The sequence below is a fragment of the Motacilla alba genome, chromosome 23, assembly GCF_015832195.1.
Source record: "Motacilla alba alba isolate MOTALB_02 chromosome 23, Motacilla_alba_V1.0_pri, whole genome shotgun sequence".
NCBI lineage: Eukaryota > Metazoa > Chordata > Aves > Passeriformes > Motacillidae > Motacilla > Motacilla alba.
Window position 1 is genome coordinate 3,973,958 of NC_052038.1, and position 19,061 is coordinate 3,993,018.

The following is a 19,061-nucleotide window of genomic DNA, read 5'->3' on the forward strand; positions in this document are numbered from 1 at the left end:
AAACAAAGTAATATTGTGCCAAACCATTTGACCCCCACATCATTTCCAAACCAATTGTTTCCTCCTGGGGAAGGTGCAAGAGCAGATTCAGTCCTGCCCAGCTCTGTGGAGCTGGAGCAAAGGGATTTCCCTGTAAGGCAAAGGAGGGGATCCCGTGGGGACTCCTCTGTCACCTCACCCATTGCAGGTGGGAAGCTCTGGCAGCATGAGACAAGACCTGCAGCTCTCAGAGGCACAACACACCCATTTCAGTGCTCCCAAAACTCCTTCTAGCCTTTCTCTTCAGCAATGGTCTGTGATTTTTACAGACTTTTGGTGCTCATACACAGGTAAAGCAAAAAAAAACCCCAAGAGTTAATGCTTGGGAGCTCAAGGGCTCAAAACGTATTCCTTACATAGCATCTTACAGGGCTGATGGTGCTGCCAGGGAGCAGCTCTTGAATGAAGGCAGCAAATCTTTGTTTTGCCTCTGGAATGTTTAAAAAGGACAAGAGGCCAAGGAAGAATGGGGAGGAACCTGTTGTGCTGAGGGCAGCAAAGCTCCAGCCATGGCAGGGTTATGAGCACACGAGCGTTTGCTCTGGGTTCTTTGGTTGTTAAGGCAACAGTGAAACTGCTGCTCAGGGGACTGGGGAGTTGCTGAGATTGTCACCAAAACCCAATGACTTTATTGCCCGTTCCTGTGAGTCACCTCTGTGAGCCCTGGCACTGAAGCAGCAGCACAGCTGGGGACAAGAGGAGGGACTTTGCTGCTGTTTTAAGTCTCTGAGGAGTTGGAAACTATTCCAGAGAAATCTTGGGGTGGTTTTTTTTAGCAGCAGTTGGTAAAATAATTCTCAAGGTAATTGAAGTTCCTTTTGCACCCAGTTCTGTGGCTTTCAGAGTGCCCCCAGTTCCCTTCTTTAGTGAACTGAAGCCAGGATGGAGCAGCAGGTTTGCACCGAGCACCTCCTGCCCTGGGAGCTGCTGGAACCCTGGCAGCAGGAAGTTTTCCATTTTTCTTTCTCACACCCATCTTTATTGCTTCTCTGTCCACACTGAAACTCCAGTTTAAGACTGGATGTGGCACTCAGTGCCATGGTCTGGTTGACAAGCTGGGCTTAGGTCTCAGGGTGGACTCCATGATCTCAAAGGTCTTTTCCAGCCCAGTTAAATCTAGGATTCAGCAGGACACAGCATGATTTTTTTTTTGTTTAAAAGATTATTTCAATAAATTCTGTGTGCTCAGCAGTCAGAAATGTTGATTACAAACAAGTCTGTGTTCAGAACTTTGAGCCTGTGTGTATAATTTGTATAGACTTTAATCCTTCATGGTAATCCTTCTTGTGTTATCAGTGTGAACTTGAGTTGAGCTGACAAGAAATCCCTCAAGAGGCAAAATCAGCCCAGAGGCAGACCCTGGGAAAAGCAGACCATTGCCAAAGGGCCTCCAAGCAGGAGAGAAATAGAAACTAAAACTACTTACTGTGTTAATTATTACCATGGAACAGCAAGGAAATGTTTGTCATGTCACAGCCACCACACCAAAGTTTACACAACGTTTAACAGCTCTGCTCTCAGCCAGTGAAAGTTAAAGTGATTTCACTTGCCTTGCTGAGAGAATCTGAAAGGCAAGTACCTTTCTTGCTAGGTGCCTGCAAAAAAATGACCTCAATGAATGTGTTCCCAGACAAGAAACAGTGAGGATGTTCAGGGGAAGAAAAGTGTTTCTCATAGGGTACAGATATCCCACGTTATTCTATGGGAATATTTCTGTTAGGGTCTATTGAGGAATGCTCAACTTTGGGATTATTTTTTCACGCCATCCCCATCCTGCCCTCCCCACAGCCTGTCCTCACTGCTGCCTTGCTCATTCCCGGGGGGTCAGGGAAGGAGGGAGCACCCCCAGCAGCTGCCCAGGAGACACAGGAATTCCTGGAGCCTCCCCTGTGCTACGGCCAGCGAGGCTCTGGGCACACCTGTGAGCAGCAGACACGCCTCAGACATCCTTAATCCCCTAGAAACTGATCTTTCCAGCAGGATTTTGTTTTCCCTGAACCTTCCCAATGCAAACCACCCTGCCTGCAGTGTCACTATTCGATGTAAAACGGGCAGGGGCAGGTTGGTGTTCATGGAGCAAGAACCGAGCCTGCAGGAGCATCCCTGTGCTGAGGAGTGGCCAAAGCACCTCCCTGGGAATGCCAGGCCATGGAGAAAGCAGAACCTTTGCTCAAAAATGACAGACACGGGTGAGCTTTGGTCAGACAGAATCAGGGGCAGGTTGGTGTTCGTGGAGCAAGAACCGAGCCTGCAGGAGCATCCCATGATGAGGAGTGGCCAAAGCACTTCCCTGGGAATGCCAGGCCATGGAGAAAGCAGAACCTTTGCTCAAAAATGACAGACACGGGTGAGCTTTGGTCAGACAGAATCAGGGGCAGGTTGGTGTTTATGGAGCAAGAACTGAGCCTGCAGGAGCATCCCATGATGAGGAGTGGCCAAAGCACTTCCCCTGGGAACGCCAGGCCATGGAGAAAGCAGAACCTTTGCTCAAAAATGACAGACACGGATGAGCTTTGGTCAGACAGAATCAGGGGCAGGTTTTACTTTTCACATAATTTTCTGTATTAAAAAATACATCAGTGAAATCTGTTACAGGCAGGGACAGGACTACCGAGTACACAACGTCAATAGACTACTTTCTGATTTTATTTTTGTTAAATTACTTTTGTAACTGCTAAAAAAATAATAATAATAATAAAAAAAAACAACCAACCAAAACAAAACAAAAAACCTGAAATATTATTCAAGGCTGTTGATTTTCATCTCTTGAAATTTTAGTGACAAGCTCAAATATCAGACCCTTGTTATAGAAGATGGATAACTGACCAGAGCTAGATAAAAACCATATAATTCTCCTCTTCAAAAATAGCTTGAGTTTCCAATGAATTTGTGACCACTGGTCATCAGAAACACACACCTAGAGCTTGAGAAAACAGAGCTACAGACAGTATCTGATAATGTCCTGTCCTCTAAACACCACATGGGAGCTTTACTCTTCCAAAAGACTCAGTAACAGCCAAGCCTTAAAAAAAAAAAAAAATCTCTTTCAATTTCCAACACTATGACTAAATCTCTTTGGGTGGGGTGGGATAAAAACACACATGGTCATTTTCTACCACAGTTCTGCTGTCAGAAGTAATACTGCATCCTTTGTACAACACTGCCCGTGTCGCAAAGGTGGAAAGAGAAAGAGTGTGTGTGTATTCCTGTTTGAAATGACAAAGCCCTCTCTAGATTTGCCTTACAAAAGAATCCAAACCGTAGGAGCAGGGAAAGAGGAGAAAGGAAAGCTGCCTGAAGGAAATGAACTTTCCGTGCACCACAGTATTCACTGGGTTATATGGACAGACTGCAGAGCTACTGGGCTGGGAAAGGAATTCTGCACAGAGCCCAGGACATTCCCTCCTGGACATTCCCCAAGGGTCACTCAGAAGTTTGACCTAGAGCACCTCTTCCAACACAGCTAGAGTTGGTGTGAGCCCGGAGCGGGAGCTGGAGCCCGGCCTCGTGTGAGCAGTTAACAGCAGCCAGAGTTGTCCCTTGGGATGGCCAGTGGCTCCTGCCTTCCTAACATTTGATCCCAGTTTCCAAAAAAAAAAAAAAAAATATAAAAGTGTAGGTGTATTTATAACGGAAGGTGTCTGCTTGTCTAAACCTCACCCCTTTCTCTCGTATCCTCTGGAAGAGCTCAAGGATCTCCACGTGTTCCTTGGCAGCAAGGGCTGCCAGCCAGCAGGCTGGGAAGTCACCTGAGCCACAATCTAGCTCTCCATACCCACCAGTGTGAGGGTAGATTTTACACAACCATTTTCCTTAAAAATATCTCACAACTTTAAAAAATCCTAAACAGATAAAGGATTTCTGCACCAATCCAATGGGCGAGTTCCACTTGGATTTGTTCTGAGGATTGATTGGTGCTGCAGGACGTTGGGATTTGCAGCTTACGCAGCTTGCTTCCTTCCAGTTCCAGTTTGTACATCCACTGTGGTACAAAATCTGCCTGTAGGTGACGTTTTCTTGGCTTGTTTGATACACATTTTCCAAAGGCTGGACGTATTCACATTTTGGTGCTTCTGATGTGTATTCAAAGGAAAATACCCCGCTGCAGTTAATCTGATAACTCAATATCAGAGTCCTCTGATTTGACTTTGGCAAGTTCTTCGTGTACCTCCCTCACCATAAGAATCCTTGTTAACATGATGTCCAAGGTTCCTGGGTCTATTGGCAATGTGGAATACCAAATGGGGCTGTTGGGGACGCAGGAGCGCTCGGGCTGCAGGTAGAACACATCACTCCTCTGCTTCACGCTTTCAGAGCTGCCAAGGCAAAGCAAACGAGGTTCAGGATCATCAGGCTGCGTTTACAATCTTACCAACAGTTTAAGAGAGGGTCGGCAAAGAAATAAAAGTTACATTGGCATGGCAACACTGTCTCCCCCCTTCTTAAGAGGGAACAGTTAAGTTGTTTCCAGGTCACTCAGCATTAGTTGCTTTTAAAGAAACAAAGAAAATCAAAGTAACTTCTTTACAGCAGTGGTTCTTCAGGGTCATCCAATTAATGGGAGAGAGATAAATACATTTGACAGGCAATCTCTGAGTGAAACTGGTTCTGGGACTCCAGATGCTGGAAATTGGTGAAAATTTCTTCACTGAAAGGGTTGTCCAGCCCTGGCACAGCTGCCCAGGGCAGTGGTGGAGTCCCTGTCCCTGGAGGGATTTAACAGCCCTGTGGATGTGGCCCTTGGGGACATGGGTTGTAGTGCCCTTGGCAGTGCTGGGGGAACAGCTGAATTTGATGAGCTTAGAGGGCTTTTTGAACCTAAATGATTCTAAGGTGGTGTTTAAGAGTGAGTGAAACCAAATCCCAGCTTGCCTGGCCATGCTGCAATGCTGAGCCCATCTGCCTGAAAGCCTGACTGACCCCAGGGCAGCTTCCAGGCTCTGGTAGGGTTCTAAGTCCCTCCTGCCTGGTTGGGATAATCACACCAAAACAGCAAAGGGAATTTCTACTGCTGCCTGCACCACTCAGAAGCTCAGCGATGAGATATGATGGGGAGCAGGAAAATGCTTCCCCAGCCCAAGAACAACTAAAAGCTTCTAATAATGTGCCAGCGAAGACAAGGAAGGTAAGAAGAGGGACAGAAAGAGGCTGGAGAGCTGCACGCCTGTCTCTGCCTCAGTAATGGGATATTTGTTGTAAGCTCAGTGGGTACATTTCTGAGGGTGATTTATCTGAGTTTCAGCTGACATTAATGAGATGCTGTTTCATTTTACACGTGTATTTCCTTTGAAGAGAGAAGAACATCATCTTCCACCTGCTCAAGGATCTAGCTGAAGTTTATACAGAAACAGGAGAGAAAAATGATTTATATCTCTGTCCTTGCTTTAGTCTCCTTCCTAACTCTTAAACACAAGTTAATCTCATGTCCCAGCAGGCAAAATTTATCAGGAGTTTTACCTACTTCACCCTTTTCCTACACTCCTTCACAAGGAACATGAGGTTCCTTGGGTATTAGTTATAATCTCCTCACAAGGATGGTGTATAGGAATTAAGGGAGATGAGAATGCCATGGGCACTGTAGCAATGTCTCACATTTATAACAAAGAATTTATTTATTTAAAGACTACACCTCTCTCTGTAACTCTGTTCTTGACACAACATCAGTAACAAACAAACCAAAACAAAGCTGTTTGGGGGTCTCACAGCAGAGCTGCTGTTGGAATGCCTGTTCTGCTCCCTCTGAGGGATTGGGAACTGGGGAGAGGAACCACAGCACAGGCACAGAAGGTCTGAGTGAGCTCCTTGCCCAAATGCCTGTTCTAGTCTACACACAGACCAAAACTCAAGTTCTGTCACTCACCATTTTGATAAGTAAAATTCATAAAGTCGGACTGGACACCGGAGGGGATTATCTGTGTTTTCAGCCATTTCCACTGCTGTTGGAACCTCCTCATCCTCACTGCGTTTCCTCTTGCCTACTGATAATTTATCTGGATACACAAAAATGGCATCACAGAAGTTCAGTGAAAAGCAGCACCTTCAGAAACAAGGCCTGGTGTTTCAGCCCAGCACCCAGTGGTGACTCTGCACCACCCAAACCCACTCCTTGAATTGGTTCTGTCACATGTCACCATCCAACCATGGTGTGATCTGCTGGGTGGGCAAGGACTGCACATCCCACAGGCCAGGTCCACAGCCCATTCCTCACCTAGAAAACCCACAAGAACTAGCAGGAAAATATGGAGGATATAATTTCATGTAATGCACTGAAACTATGAACTGAAGAAGCCAAAATGATCAAAGACTTCCCTTTCCCAAGTGCCAAAATTAACAGAACAAAAATCTGTGTGTCTTTGTCTCTGAGTGCAAGCCCAATACTGTTATTCTGCACTGGGGCTGCCTGGTCTGTTCCCCACACAAACCCAGGACAAATATGGGAATTAAAAAGGCACAATAAAGGTCTGGATCTGCAAAACCTAAGATTATGAAGTGCTGAGAAAAGGACTTCAGAAAAGGCCTTTAACTCTTGCAGTATTAATACAGTTTTATGCAAGCTGAGGATGTAATGAAAGACTATTAAACAAATTCACAGCCAAATCTGTGACACCTTTGTAAGTTTTTCCTGGGTGCCTTGGCTCATTCAGAATTTCTCTTTAATACAGTTTTATGCAAGCTGAGGATGTAATGAAAGACTATTAAACAAATTCACAGCCAAATCTGTGACACCTTTGTAAGTTTTTCCTGGGTGCCTTGGCTCATTCAGAATTTCTCTTTAAAGCAGTGAAAAATACTGCAAATGCATTCAGGATAACAGCATATGCTTAGCTCTGCTCACTGCAGAACATATTTCTCCCCAATCCTTTTTAAAAGAGAAGCAGACAACACAAAATGACAGAATTCTCTGCTTCTGTAACTCAGACCACACAGATGTGACTGCCCAAACACCAGTGATCAGAGAGCACTCACCTGATTCTACCTCTTGTTTTTGAAAGGGTGGGAAAAAACGTAAATATGTCATCTTAGTATTATACTTCAGAGTTCGGGTGCGCCTCATAACATGGGCAAAGGACAGTTTCAGGTGCTCACTGACATTCTTTAGTTGGAAATATTTGGTGTTGAAGAACAGAAGGGTGTTCAACAAAACGATGGGGGAATATGCACCCAGCTGCTTACATTCCCACAAGTGTTCCTCTTCAATTCTTGAGAACATATAACCTACAAAGAACGAGCAAAGAAAAAAGAAAATGGTTGTTCATGGATATAAATCCTCTGCCAGCTCACCTCAGTTAATGAACCACATACCAAATCAAATTCACACCTATAGCAACTGTAATCCAATAAAACCAGAATACTGCAGGGGCAAACAGAAGAGGGAGCATGGAGAACCAAGCTGTGGAACAGCATGATCTTCCAAGACCTGAAGAGAAGGATAAAAAGGAACTGCAGACACCAGCAGATTCTCACTAAGTTCCAATTTGACTGTATTAAACCACAGTCAGCCAACTGCAGCAATGTGTAATTCCTACAATGTGAGTTATGAGTTTAAAATGTCCCATTTTATGTATAAACAGCCTGTTGTGATTATCCTAAATCAGGAAAGGGAGATGTGGGGGCTTAGAAAAAATTAGTTGTAAAAAATATCACTGTGTGCAGCAAACCATAGGTAATTGGATTATTTCTGTATTAAATAAAAACTTCATTTTTCTAAATAAAAAGGCAGTTGTGGAGTTGCCAGCCTTATTCAAATTTCACTGATACTCCAAAGATGTTGTGTGCTCATAGGGCTGGTGTCCAGCTCTATAAACCACAGAATCAGGCTTGAAAACCAATTAAAAGTATCTGCAGAATTTGGGAAGTCTTAATTTGGAGTTGAGACAAGATTCCAATGGTTTGCTAATGTGATCCCCAAACTCACCAGGAGTATTTCCAGCACTAACAGGGAAATATCAGTGCAACTGTATACAGATTTTGCAGTACCTCATCCCAAATATAGTATTAAATTCTGGCTACTTGTATTAAAAAAAGGAGCTAAAACTTGAGGAAAGAAGAAAACTAATGTGCTGAGTGCCAGAATGGGAATCCTTTTTTTTCCAAAGATTGATCAGGGGCAAAGATACTTTGAAGTGTAATCATAACTGGTAGAAACCCATGGTGTGGAGAGGGGAGACTAATGTGAGAGCCTCAGACCACATTCTCTTCCTGGCCCTGAGAAAACATGAATTTGTGATACAGCTTTGTCATGCAGCCACATAAAACAAAAGGATTGTCCTACCATTTGGAAGAATTGTAGGTTCCCAGATTTTCAAAAGTTTGGTGAGTTCAATCATAAACCTGGAATAGGGCTCGGTGAAAATGTTATCTATTCTACCATTCTCAAACAGGTACTACAAGAGAAAAAAAACCAGGAAGAAAAGCAGTTTATGGTTATATAACATTGTGGAGAAGACACAGCACATCAAATTCTTTTCCTTTCTTATGGCCCAGTGGCTTATGGGGCCAAACACTTTGGGGGAATCTCCAGAAAAACAGCAAATCAAATTTCCTGCAGGGACTGGGACCACTCCGGTATGAAAGGAGAGATCTAGGCAAGAACTGTGGTTAATATTTCAAGCTCTAGAGCTGTTTTCTGCAAAATCATCTTCCTCTAAATATTTTTGAAAGAGTCTGCCTATAAAACCCAGAATAGTTACTGAGAATTTTTCTGTTGAAATGAACTTTACATCTTAATACCTCCTGACAAGAGACACGGGCTGCTGAAATTGCTCCATTTGCAGCACCAAGGAACAAAAACTCCTTAAACTTTTCAAGGAGCAGTTTAAAAAATGTTTTCTAAAAGGAGTTTGTATCAATAAATAAGTCAAAACTGTGACACAAAAATCCCTGATACTCTGAGAACTTATCAGTGGCACTTTGAATTTTAACTCTTTCTACACTTTGTCCAAGCGTAGCAAGGAAAAAAAAATTAAGATAATTCCATGTCTAATTAAATAGGTTTTATGTCAAAATAGCTTTTGACTCTTTATCTCAAAATGACTCTTTCAGAACAGGGCTGTTCTAAAGGAAACAGAAGTGTACTGAACATTGAGTTTGAAACACAAATTAGCATTATTGAAGGTTTGTACTGCTACTGTTGTAAGGCTGGCAGTATTTACTTTACTCTTAGTATTCACTAATTACAATGCAGTAATTCCCAGTGTACTTTCTCTGTAAATATTGCCAACACAACAGGTACTGCCTTGTCACTGAGAATCCTTCCTGGGCAACTTCTTCCACATGAAGTTATATATTGGAAGAGCTCTGTGCAATTATTTTAGATCTGAACCATTCCATCTTAAAACAAGGATTTCTGAGGAGCAAATCTTTCCTAAATATGAAAAATTATCCAAAAAAAATCCAAATCCAAGCACTTATGTCTAGGTAGAAACGCTCAGCCCAAACATCACACTCCTATAAAAGGACAGAAGAACTTGGTCATTGTGACCATAAGAAAGTCCAGAAAAATGGGTTCTATATAGGACTAAGGCAAACAATGAAACCCAAAAAAGAGACATTCTTGCCTCCTCTACAATGCCCAAGCTGCTCTGTGGGACTGTGGATGTCCCATCAGTGCCCAGAGCAGTTCTGTGTGTTCTCAGCAGTGCCCTAAGTCCTAGAGTTACCTGCTGAATTCCAAGGCACAAGTATAAGATGCTGTCAGGGTCGTATTTTTCTCCGTTTGGTCTCCGCACCTCTTGAATAAACTGGCACAAGCCAAAACTCAGCTCAGCAAATGTGCATGAGAGAATGTCCTCCTTGAGCTTCACAGGATGAACTGGGCCTGAGGAAATGATTAGAAAATTAATTCAGCACATTAAATCTTGCCACTTTCCTTATTATTCCATGTAGGCAGAACTCCTAAATTCCTGTCTCATACATGAATTACCCTGCATGATTAAATGGGGAACTCCTTGCTATCTGTTGGCTGAGAATGGAATGATTTGGCCAATAAAACCCAGACCAGCTGCATGAGCAATCAGTGTAAATGTTGCAATGAGTACTGAGGCTGCAGGAATTTGGAGCCCAGACGTGTAAATGTTTAAGAGTCTGCTGAACCCAAAATGTGGGACAGCAATGGCTGCAACGAGCTCGAGGCTGAGAAATGGGTTTCACCCCTCCAGCTGGACTCAGGGGAGTGAGACACTCACCAGAGTCAGAGAAAGACCTGAGTATTTCTGGCCATGAGTTGAGTGCAGTTCAATCAATTCTCAATAAATATCCCCCTTGAAGGAGGAAGGAAGGAAGGGTTCAATGGGACGTGCAGGGGACTGGAAAGGGAAGCAGCACAACCAGGAACTGATTGATCAAATGATCTGCAATGGAATTAGCAGGCTTGGCTGCTCCACACCTCAGAAATTCCTGCTTGGAAATAAGCAGGAAATCTTTCTGGGAGTGGGCACAGTTTCCTGGAAATGACTGTAATATTTACTTCCTTGGCCTCAAGAAGAAAACATAGTAACTCAGGTGAATACTCCTCTTCTGGGAAATAAACCCCAGCTGTTCTCATGGAGTGACAACAAAAATTCCAAGTAAGAGATGAAAAAGCAGATCTCATCCTAACTAGGATTTTTCCCTTTGCAGGTCTTTCTTATCTAAGTCTTGCCATGCTTAGTTCTTTGAATTGCAGAAGTATTTATTATGGTTTGCTCTCTTCCCCACCATTCCCAAAGAGCTCAATTCTATTCCTAATTTAAATTCTCTGCCTGACTCTGAAAATCTGCCCACAAAACTCAGTGCAGTGATGTAAGATCTGAGACCAGGGAAAGGGGAGTTAGACACTGCCAAATCCCAGCTCTGCTGGGCTTTTGTAAAAAAAATCATCACTGAAAAAATAAACAAAATTGTATTTAATTGTCATTATTATCAATCACCCCTGTGAGACAGGAGGTGTAATAAAGTTAAGTTGCAGGCAGGTTGCAGCACAGAGTGGGCAGACTTTTGAAATGTTTCTTTCCAGCTGTGAAGTCTAGAAATGAAGTGTTAAGATTTTGATGTTGGATCAAACAATTTTTTTTACAGCAAACAGTTCTGCTGACCAACAAATACTTTGGGAATGTGCCAGCTACAGATAAAATGGATGGGGCCAAGTTGGTGCTGTCAACTTAGAATTATGGTCTGATGGATCTGTAATTCCATGGTTCTATAATAGCTCAGAAAAGCTCTGCAGCTGCATAAGGCATCTGTGCTGGAAATTAACTACTGCGTGCAAAAGAAGGCAAAGTGGAGATTTCTAATGCTTTAGAGACTTTTTTTTTAAAGGAAACATCAATTAAGAATGTAATAGCTCTGATTTTTAAACGCATGGAAAGATGCAAGTCAGAATTCTATAAAATCTGTTTCCTACTAATGGGCATTGCAAAACTCAGTGGTATCTAGTCCTAATTTTCACCTGAACAATGAATCGAGCCAAGTGCTCTTCAACTAAGTATTTCTGTTTCCACTCAGAGCCAAATTTACCTGAAAACTTCAGGTCCCCTTGTTCCTCCTGTGCATTTTTCCATTGCACCCAGTTTTTCCAGGCATTTACCCCGTACATGTACTTTAGGGTCATCCCAGAAACAGAGCAGCCAGGGTAGGAGCCCTGCATCAGACTCCGGGGCTCCACAGCAACCACAGACTTCTTCCGACCCTACAGGCAAGCAAAGACATCCAAACAAAGCAGCATTTCATCAGCTCCTCATCCACGGATGGTTAGATTAGGGCACATAACGTGGTTATTTCAAAATGTAAGGGATTTGTGTTCCAGAAGTACTTCCTTACCCTTCTTTTTGGCTGTGGGAAGCCGTCCCTGTGTCTCCGTCTTGCCCGTGAACGTGAATGCAAACCCGGTCCTTTACTGAGAGGGTCAAATGAGTCTGGAGTCAAATCAACACCATGAAGAGTTTAATCACATGATTTAGCAGCCCGGGTAGAAGTGTCACTGTCACTGAGATACTATGGAACACCTTACAGCTGACAATCACACCTGTATATTCAAGTGATCCTGACATTTGACTAATAAAGCAATCTGTATAAAGATAGTGAATTCTCAGTAGGACAAAAAAGCCCCCAAAACAGTGGGTGTATTTATTCAGGCAAATATCTTAGCAGCCACTCCACACGAATTATACCCAGGGACACAGAAGTGATGAATTCAAAGGAGGTAAGCAAGAACTTCTTGCTATTCCTGTCAGGGGTTCTGCAGAGTGTTGTCTTTAAAAACAGCAGTAATATTCTAAAAATAGTAATATTTTGTAGATGTGATCAACTATTGCAGCTTTAAACATCCACTGTCGCTACATGAAAATGCACAAGCAGGCTGCTGGGACAACGTTCACGCAGAAAATTGTGTGTGCTTTTATAAAACAATGAGTTTTTCCTCACGTGACACCGACCTGATGGGAAATCTGCCTCCAGGTCCTGTTCCACATCGCCTTTGGAGAACGGCTTGAGCTCTGGATCAGGCTCTGGCAGGGCATTGGATCGTAAGGCGTAGTGATTCAACTCTTCCTCCCAGCTGTGAGGGGTGGACACTGCTTCTGATTCCAGATCTCCGCTGTACGTGCTGCCCTGGTCTGCAACGAGAGGGACCACAGGGACCATGTGCTACAGGAAAGGCAGAACCAGGAGTTTGCAAGAAAAGATGCAGCAGGATCAAATCCATTCGCGAAATAAAGAAATCTGACTGACCTTTCTCAAATATCTTGGGGTCCAGGAAGAGCTCGTGCTCAGATGTTTGAGATCCTTCAAGAAAAAGAAGGAAATCTGTATCTACACATGACAGACAGTTTGCACAACTCATATAAAATACTTTGAACAGCAAAAACCTATCTATCAGGTCATAACATGAACACACATGCTGTGCCTTCTCCTCCACTGGAGCTCTCCTAGCAGCTTTCTACCTTGGTCATGCTATTGCAGGGAAAACTGAAATCATAACTAACATAGGTTTGCTTTCCCAAAGGCTTCCATCCCTCTCTGTTTATTATTTGAGTCATCTGTAGACCAGGAGGATATTTTATCTCTTTCCAGCTTGTTTCACTTTCATTGCATGGATTGGTTGCTCTCCAAGAAATTCTGACCTGCCTCACCCTCCATAAAAAGCCTGATAGGAAAATTTTCTTTTAAGGTTAAGAAGGCAGCTGCTCTGCCTTCTTGATTTTGACTCTTCCTTCTAACAGATGATGTGCTGATCTGGAGGCTTCTACCTCTGCTAAGCTGTCCCTGTCACCACAAGTCAAATCAGCATGTAGAATCAGGCAAGGGAAATTCTGTGGTGAGAGGACTTCACCTCACTGCATTTCATATCCTTTTTAAAACCACCACCTACCGCCATGAGAGTGTGTTTTTTCTCTCTCTGCATCTTCTGCAATCATTTCTGCCATCTGAAGGAGATCAGCTTCAAATGGATTAATGGAAATCTTTTCCTTGTTTTCCTGAATATTTTCAATGATCTTATCAGCATTATCCGGGGTGGTTGGGATGAGCATGGGAACTGGTACCTATGGAACACATGGAAACATCAGAACATACTTAGGGGTGAGGGGAAACAGCAAATACACTCAGGAGATCCCTCCCATTTAACCTTATGTATATTTTAGGACGACTAAAATGAAATTAAAAATAACTCCAGACTGGACAGCTCTGTACTCTCTCTACAATTTGGTAGTTTTGTGTGATCATGTTTAAACAAATATGATGTAATAAGGAAGGAAATGGCTTCAAGGACTGCAAATAAACTTGCATGAGCAGACACAGCACCCAGTGACACAGTGCTGGGTGTGCTGGATGCAAAACAAGCCCGTAAACCACTGGCTTCTGTAGTGAACTGCAGCATAACTTACAGGTACTGGCATTCCCAGGGGAACTGGGGTGTACTGGGTGTAGAGGTGGAGGGGCACTGGCACAAACACTGGTACAGGAACAGGTACCACAATGATCTGGGGCTGAGCAGGCGTTTCTTCTCCTTCTGTTATACCAAAAACAGAACAGACCAAAAAATAATTGGAAAACACCATCCAACAACCTGAAAACTAGTTAAGGTTTAACAATGCATTCAAAAATACTCTCTGATACATAAATCATGTATTAATCTCTCAACTGCAGTAAAGACAATTCCAGCAGGGGTGGGGGATCAGACACCCACCTGTCTGGCATTCTTTGTGCTGTGTGTGAGGTTTGCAGGAGGTGGCCTTAGTCTGGGTGATTGGCTTACACAATAAAGCTTTGTTTTTCAGAAGCCTGGGTGGTTTTGATGATGGGAGCTTTAGGGCATCTGTCTGGGTACTTGCCTGTTTGGAAAACACAAACGAGGGTCGAGTCAGTATTGGTTTGAAAGCTAACGTAAGACTGGAATTTGTTCTATACTAAAGGAAGTTAAACAATTTAAAACTGCTGATAAAAATGATCATTTAAAAACTACTGCAAAATAAGCTTGCTTATTTGATGCTTTCTGGTCTCCAGCTTAATTTACTTTGATCCAACAATAATGTTGTTTAAAGCTAATTTTGCTAATAAAGCTTATTTTGTTAACAGTGCAGTGAACAAATCTGCAAGAATATTTGGTTTCTGTCGTCAGAAAACTGCTGTAAACTTTTGACCTTGGAGTTTTACTGATGGCAGAGATATAAAGAGGAATTACGTTAAGATACTTTTGATGACTAAAAGTCTGGCTGATACAGACACCGATAAAACTGAGTAAACTAATGTGAAAGCACTGAAAACAAATAAATGTAAAAAATGAACAGCAATGCTGGCAGCAGCAGCATCATTTCCTGATACACACAGACTGACTATTCATGCTTGTACTAATGTCCTGCTAAATGTAATTTTCAGTCATGCATTCAAATAACAGGATCTATTTCAAGAGGGAAAACTCAGACTCTAATCCATAAGTGACACTCCAGCTAAAAGCAAAGCTGTCAGTCTTCCAGAACCTAAAGCTACATAAAAGCATCTCTGTATTTTAGGAAATGCAAGATGTTACACCACACACCTCAAAGGGCTCAGGCACATGAACTCTCTGAGTTATTCCTGGATAAGTGGTGACAGTGGTTCCCCACAGCTCTGTTACCACACTGCCAGGGAGTGGGGAAGGAAAATGAAGCTGCAGAAGCTTGGTAGGGTCAGTCCCAGCAGCCCAGGCTGGTCCTTTCACTATCCTATCCCAATTCTGGGCACAAAAGGCAGCCTCAAGTGCAGAAGCCACACATGAATTACTTGGGAACCACAGACACCTCAAGAGCTACAATCTGACAAGTTGTGCCTTAAAGCATTCAATCTGTCAGTGGACACAAGACTTTTGTACCATCTAAGTTCTATCCATTTTTTAAAAGCATCTGCAAGCTGGATGAATTTTAAATCCTCATCAAAAATTAGTTACAAAGTGATAGTGCCAAATTCTTGGATACTTTACTTATTATTGATACAATCTGGGCAAAACTGAAAAAAGTCTCTTGTAAAACTTACATCTCCTATTGTTTTTGCTGTCACAGTAGGGACTGCACCTGTGAAGGAAAAAAAACCATACAATAACATGTCTGCTTATTATCAAGAACAATAATCCATATTCTGCCAAGGTCAAGCAAAAGAATTCCAATTAAAACTCATTCCCTGATGTATGTACATAAATTTAAGTCATTATTTATACCTAGATAAAGGAAGGACAAAAGCAATCATCTGCACTGATGTGAAGCATAATGAAGAAGTGGCCGTTGTTGTCAGTAAAATCCCTGAGCAAATAGAAATGTTCAGGAATAGAGATGTAAAAGTACAGGCATGGTATTCAGCTGCCTTACCCTGTAAAACATTGTTGGAGTTAACAGTAGGCTGGGCAGCTGGGGTGCTTGCAAGGGACACCACGTTTGCTATGACAGGGGTTGAGTCCTTTCTTAAAGAAGGAGGGCCTGAGGAGGAGGCTGGTGCCATGGAAAGGTTTGCTGGACACAGTGGATAGAAGAAAATGAGAATAAGCAGTAAGATAATTGAGAAAAAAAAGCATTTCTGAAACAACACCCCCCCTTCAGATCTGTCTCCAGATGAAAGAGGCTGCTGTGTGAGAAGGGGATGGAGGTGTCAAGTTGCAGCGTTTCAGTTTAAACAGGAGCTAGTTCCACAAGCAAATCAAGCAAGAAGGGAAAAGAGCTCCCACCAATGTAAGCAGCAGATTGCACCAAACTGAAACAATGTGCACCAAGCTGAGCAGGGGCTGGTGCACACCAAAAACTGCCAGTTAATATTTTATTGGTTTTGGGTATTCTACTCTTGCAGCCACTCAGTGGGAAATGATGCCCCTCTTTAGGATCAGTGATATTCCTGCCTTTTGTTTTCCTTTCTCTTCCTGTTTTTGAGGGCCTTTCATCCCTTTGTGTCTCATTCCCTACAGAAACTCAACGTTCCTTTTCCTGTGGGCTTCGTTTCTACCCTGACTCCCATTCCACCTGCTCAAGGAAACAGCTGCAGCACTTGTACACCTTGGGATTGACACTTCCCAAGAATCAACACAGAAATGGGAAGTCTTCATATGCCTACAGACTGCACAGAAATGGCTGGTTTGAGTGCATATATAGGATACCAATTAAGTCTAATTAAGTCTATTAATTTCAACATTAGGTCTATTCATTTCACCACTGATTGTTAAAACAATATGAACATTCTACCATATCTTCTTGGTGTTATGAAGATAGGCTAGATATTTAACACTTCTGCACTAGATATCAGTAGATTTTACCCCAATGAAACAGGCCTCTGTTTTATGAAAGTGACTGAAAGCAAGTGGTTTTGCTTCACCTTCTTTAAAATTTGTTGGGTCCACGAAGCAATTGCATTTCATACCTCCAGAAGTTTGAAATGGTCTCAAGTAAGGGTATCTAAACTAAGCCCACTCAACAGCAACAGACAAGCTCCCCAGGAGAAGACAGATCTTAAAGAGTTCACTGAAGTGAATTTGCAGATAAACATCCATCTCACCACCCCACACATCAAAAGGCAACGCCATCCCCAGCCTGCTTTACCTGTGTTGTTTGGGACTGGAGGGTCAGGAGCACCTTGCTGTTTACAGAACAACAGAATACAAAGCAGATTGCAAAAATGCTTCATCTCCCCTTGCCATTTGATGGACTCGTTGAGTTTACCTTGTCTCTTACAACCATCACACTTTGCCATCTAGGAAAACAGAGCCAGGGAGAAATTGAACACGTTTGGAAACACCAGCAAGGGGTATAGGTACAAAAACCGAGAGGATGGGAGAATATAGCTTACCTGGTAAAACAAAACAGTGAATTTAGACATGCACTCCTCTGAGCAAAATTCCTCCGTTTTCCCCCCGAAGTGATTCTGGACCAGTTTGGGGGAAGTTTGTAAACAGTAACTGCACATTTTACAGTGGTTTCCCCAGCGCTTAGACAAGTCATGTTTATAGAGCAGTTTACAAACTAAAAGAAAACAGCAAAAACATTCTTTAATACCAATATGATAATCCCTCAGCACTCCTAAGTCCTGTACTAAGTGAAGTCTGTAATAATTCATTGAAACATACCATTAAAATGTAAAGTGTGAACAGGGTTCTGTGTTCCTAAACCTAAAAAACAGATGCCTAACTTAAAAATATTAGATTTCTTCTAGTATTACTGATAATTTTTAGGCAAAACACTTGATTTCTTTGAGGCAGGGTTTTGCCCTTTCTTACCTTCACTACAGAATGTTTTATCTATGCCTGAGACTCTCACTGTCTCCTTGACAATTTTCTCAAACCTGCAGTATTCACACAACGCCATCATATTGCCCTTCTTCTTATATTCATCACAGCAGGTCTTCCCACAGAACTGGAACATTTTACCCTGCAACACAGCCAGAATGTTTTGGTTTCAGTGTTTGAGTGAGTCACATCCCAGATAATACATTTAAATTGTTAATAGAAACGCAGAAGAGTATTTATACCCTTAGAAATCAGCAACAGAGCACTGGCAGATGAGTCTCCCCATTTAGTTTTATAATAAAGCAAAATTTCTTGCAGAAAGCCCTCACCAATGTTCTTTGTCCTTGGATTAACAGGTACATCCCTGGGTCCAAGAGGCAAGGATGTGTTTATTTAGACAGGCAATTGTTTGGTTTGGGGTTTTTTTTGGAGACCTTTTTTTTTTTTCTGCTTTTAAGACCATAGAGATAGTATCAGTTTAATTTGATATTGGTTAAACCAAATCAGTTTCAAAACCCTCCACAGCAGGTCTTTGCAAAGCAACAAAGCAGTACTGACAGACCAGTGCACATAAACGACAATTTTTTGAGTTTCTGTTGTGAAAAAAGAGCTTTGCAAGCCCTGATCTTTATTACCTTGTAGTCGAGCAGTTCTGGTTTGGTGGCAAACGATCTGTTACAGTGCTGACACTTGATTTTCACAACAGAGCGGGTAAAGGTGACCTGCTGGCACTGGGCAGCCAACCTCTGGAGCCCTGCTGCAGCTGGGGTGCTCGTGGAGCTGGGGGACACGGTTGAGGTGGTGCCAGTGGCTGAGACCACTGTCCCCGAGGAGATGCTCACAATGACCTGGCCCTGAGACAGGGGCACCACCGAGGAGTTCAGTCCCGTAGGTTTGTTGAACAGATTCTGTGGGAAAGCAAATAGACAGGCTTGACTTTACAGGATTAAATCTTGCACCTGGATATTTCCACCATCAATTGAGCATTCTGTTAATTCAGCTAAGAAGAAATCCTAGATGGCACACCTGAAAAGCTACTACACAATTGTAGCTGCAAAAATTGCGTATGCTCCCGTCTGACATGGCCAAGTGATACTGAGGGTTTGCTGAGGTTTTACAGCTGTTGCACTGAACTTGAACACCTGAGGGTGAAACAGAGAAGAAAAAGTGATTTATGCAACATCAAGTTGTATCGCAGCTAATTTTGCACCGTGCATACAAAAACAGAGGCTGAGTGATGAGCCAAGGCACAGACAGAAGCCCGAGACGTTTCCACAGATTCAGAAGCAGACTCTGCAGCTGCTATGCCTGT

At 42.8% G+C, this 19,061-nt stretch overlaps 1 protein-coding gene across 8 annotated transcripts in view; it reads right to left on the minus strand.

The window, feature by feature from the left end:
• Nucleotides 1-2,551: 2,551 nt before the first annotated feature.
• ZMYM4 (zinc finger MYM-type containing 4) overlaps nucleotides 2,552-19,061 on the minus strand; it is a 38,442-nt gene continuing 21,932 nt past the window's right edge. For 6 of the 8 annotated variants that reach the window (XM_038160551.1, XM_038160556.1, XM_038160555.1 and 3 more), the window contains 19 exons: nucleotides 18,776-18,891; nucleotides 18,385-18,657; nucleotides 17,741-17,891; nucleotides 17,314-17,486; nucleotides 17,067-17,217; nucleotides 15,852-15,992; nucleotides 15,523-15,560; nucleotides 14,201-14,345; nucleotides 13,899-14,023; nucleotides 13,385-13,556; nucleotides 12,745-12,798; nucleotides 12,450-12,629; nucleotides 11,836-11,930; nucleotides 11,533-11,704; nucleotides 9,699-9,856; nucleotides 8,312-8,423; nucleotides 7,006-7,254; nucleotides 5,900-6,029; nucleotides 3,878-4,355 (listed from right to left, as the gene is read on the minus strand). In XM_038160551.1, coding sequence (XP_038016479.1) covers nucleotides 4,148-4,355; nucleotides 5,900-6,029; nucleotides 7,006-7,254; nucleotides 8,312-8,423; nucleotides 9,699-9,856; nucleotides 11,533-11,704; nucleotides 11,836-11,930; nucleotides 12,450-12,629; nucleotides 12,745-12,798; nucleotides 13,385-13,556; nucleotides 13,899-14,023; nucleotides 14,201-14,345; nucleotides 15,523-15,560; nucleotides 15,852-15,992; nucleotides 17,067-17,217; nucleotides 17,314-17,486; nucleotides 17,741-17,891; nucleotides 18,385-18,657; nucleotides 18,776-18,891 — 2,843 coding nt within the window. In that variant the 3' untranslated portion in view covers nucleotides 3,878-4,147. Of the gene's footprint in view, nucleotides 4,356-5,899; nucleotides 6,030-7,005; nucleotides 7,255-8,311; nucleotides 8,424-9,698; nucleotides 9,857-11,532; nucleotides 11,705-11,835; nucleotides 11,931-12,449; nucleotides 12,630-12,744; nucleotides 12,799-13,384; nucleotides 13,557-13,898; nucleotides 14,024-14,200; nucleotides 14,346-15,522; nucleotides 15,561-15,851; nucleotides 15,993-17,066; nucleotides 17,218-17,313; nucleotides 17,487-17,740; nucleotides 17,892-18,384; nucleotides 18,658-18,775; nucleotides 18,892-19,061 lie in introns of all 8 variants that reach the window. The other 2 variants (XM_038160549.1, XM_038160553.1) reach the window with 2 other exon arrangements.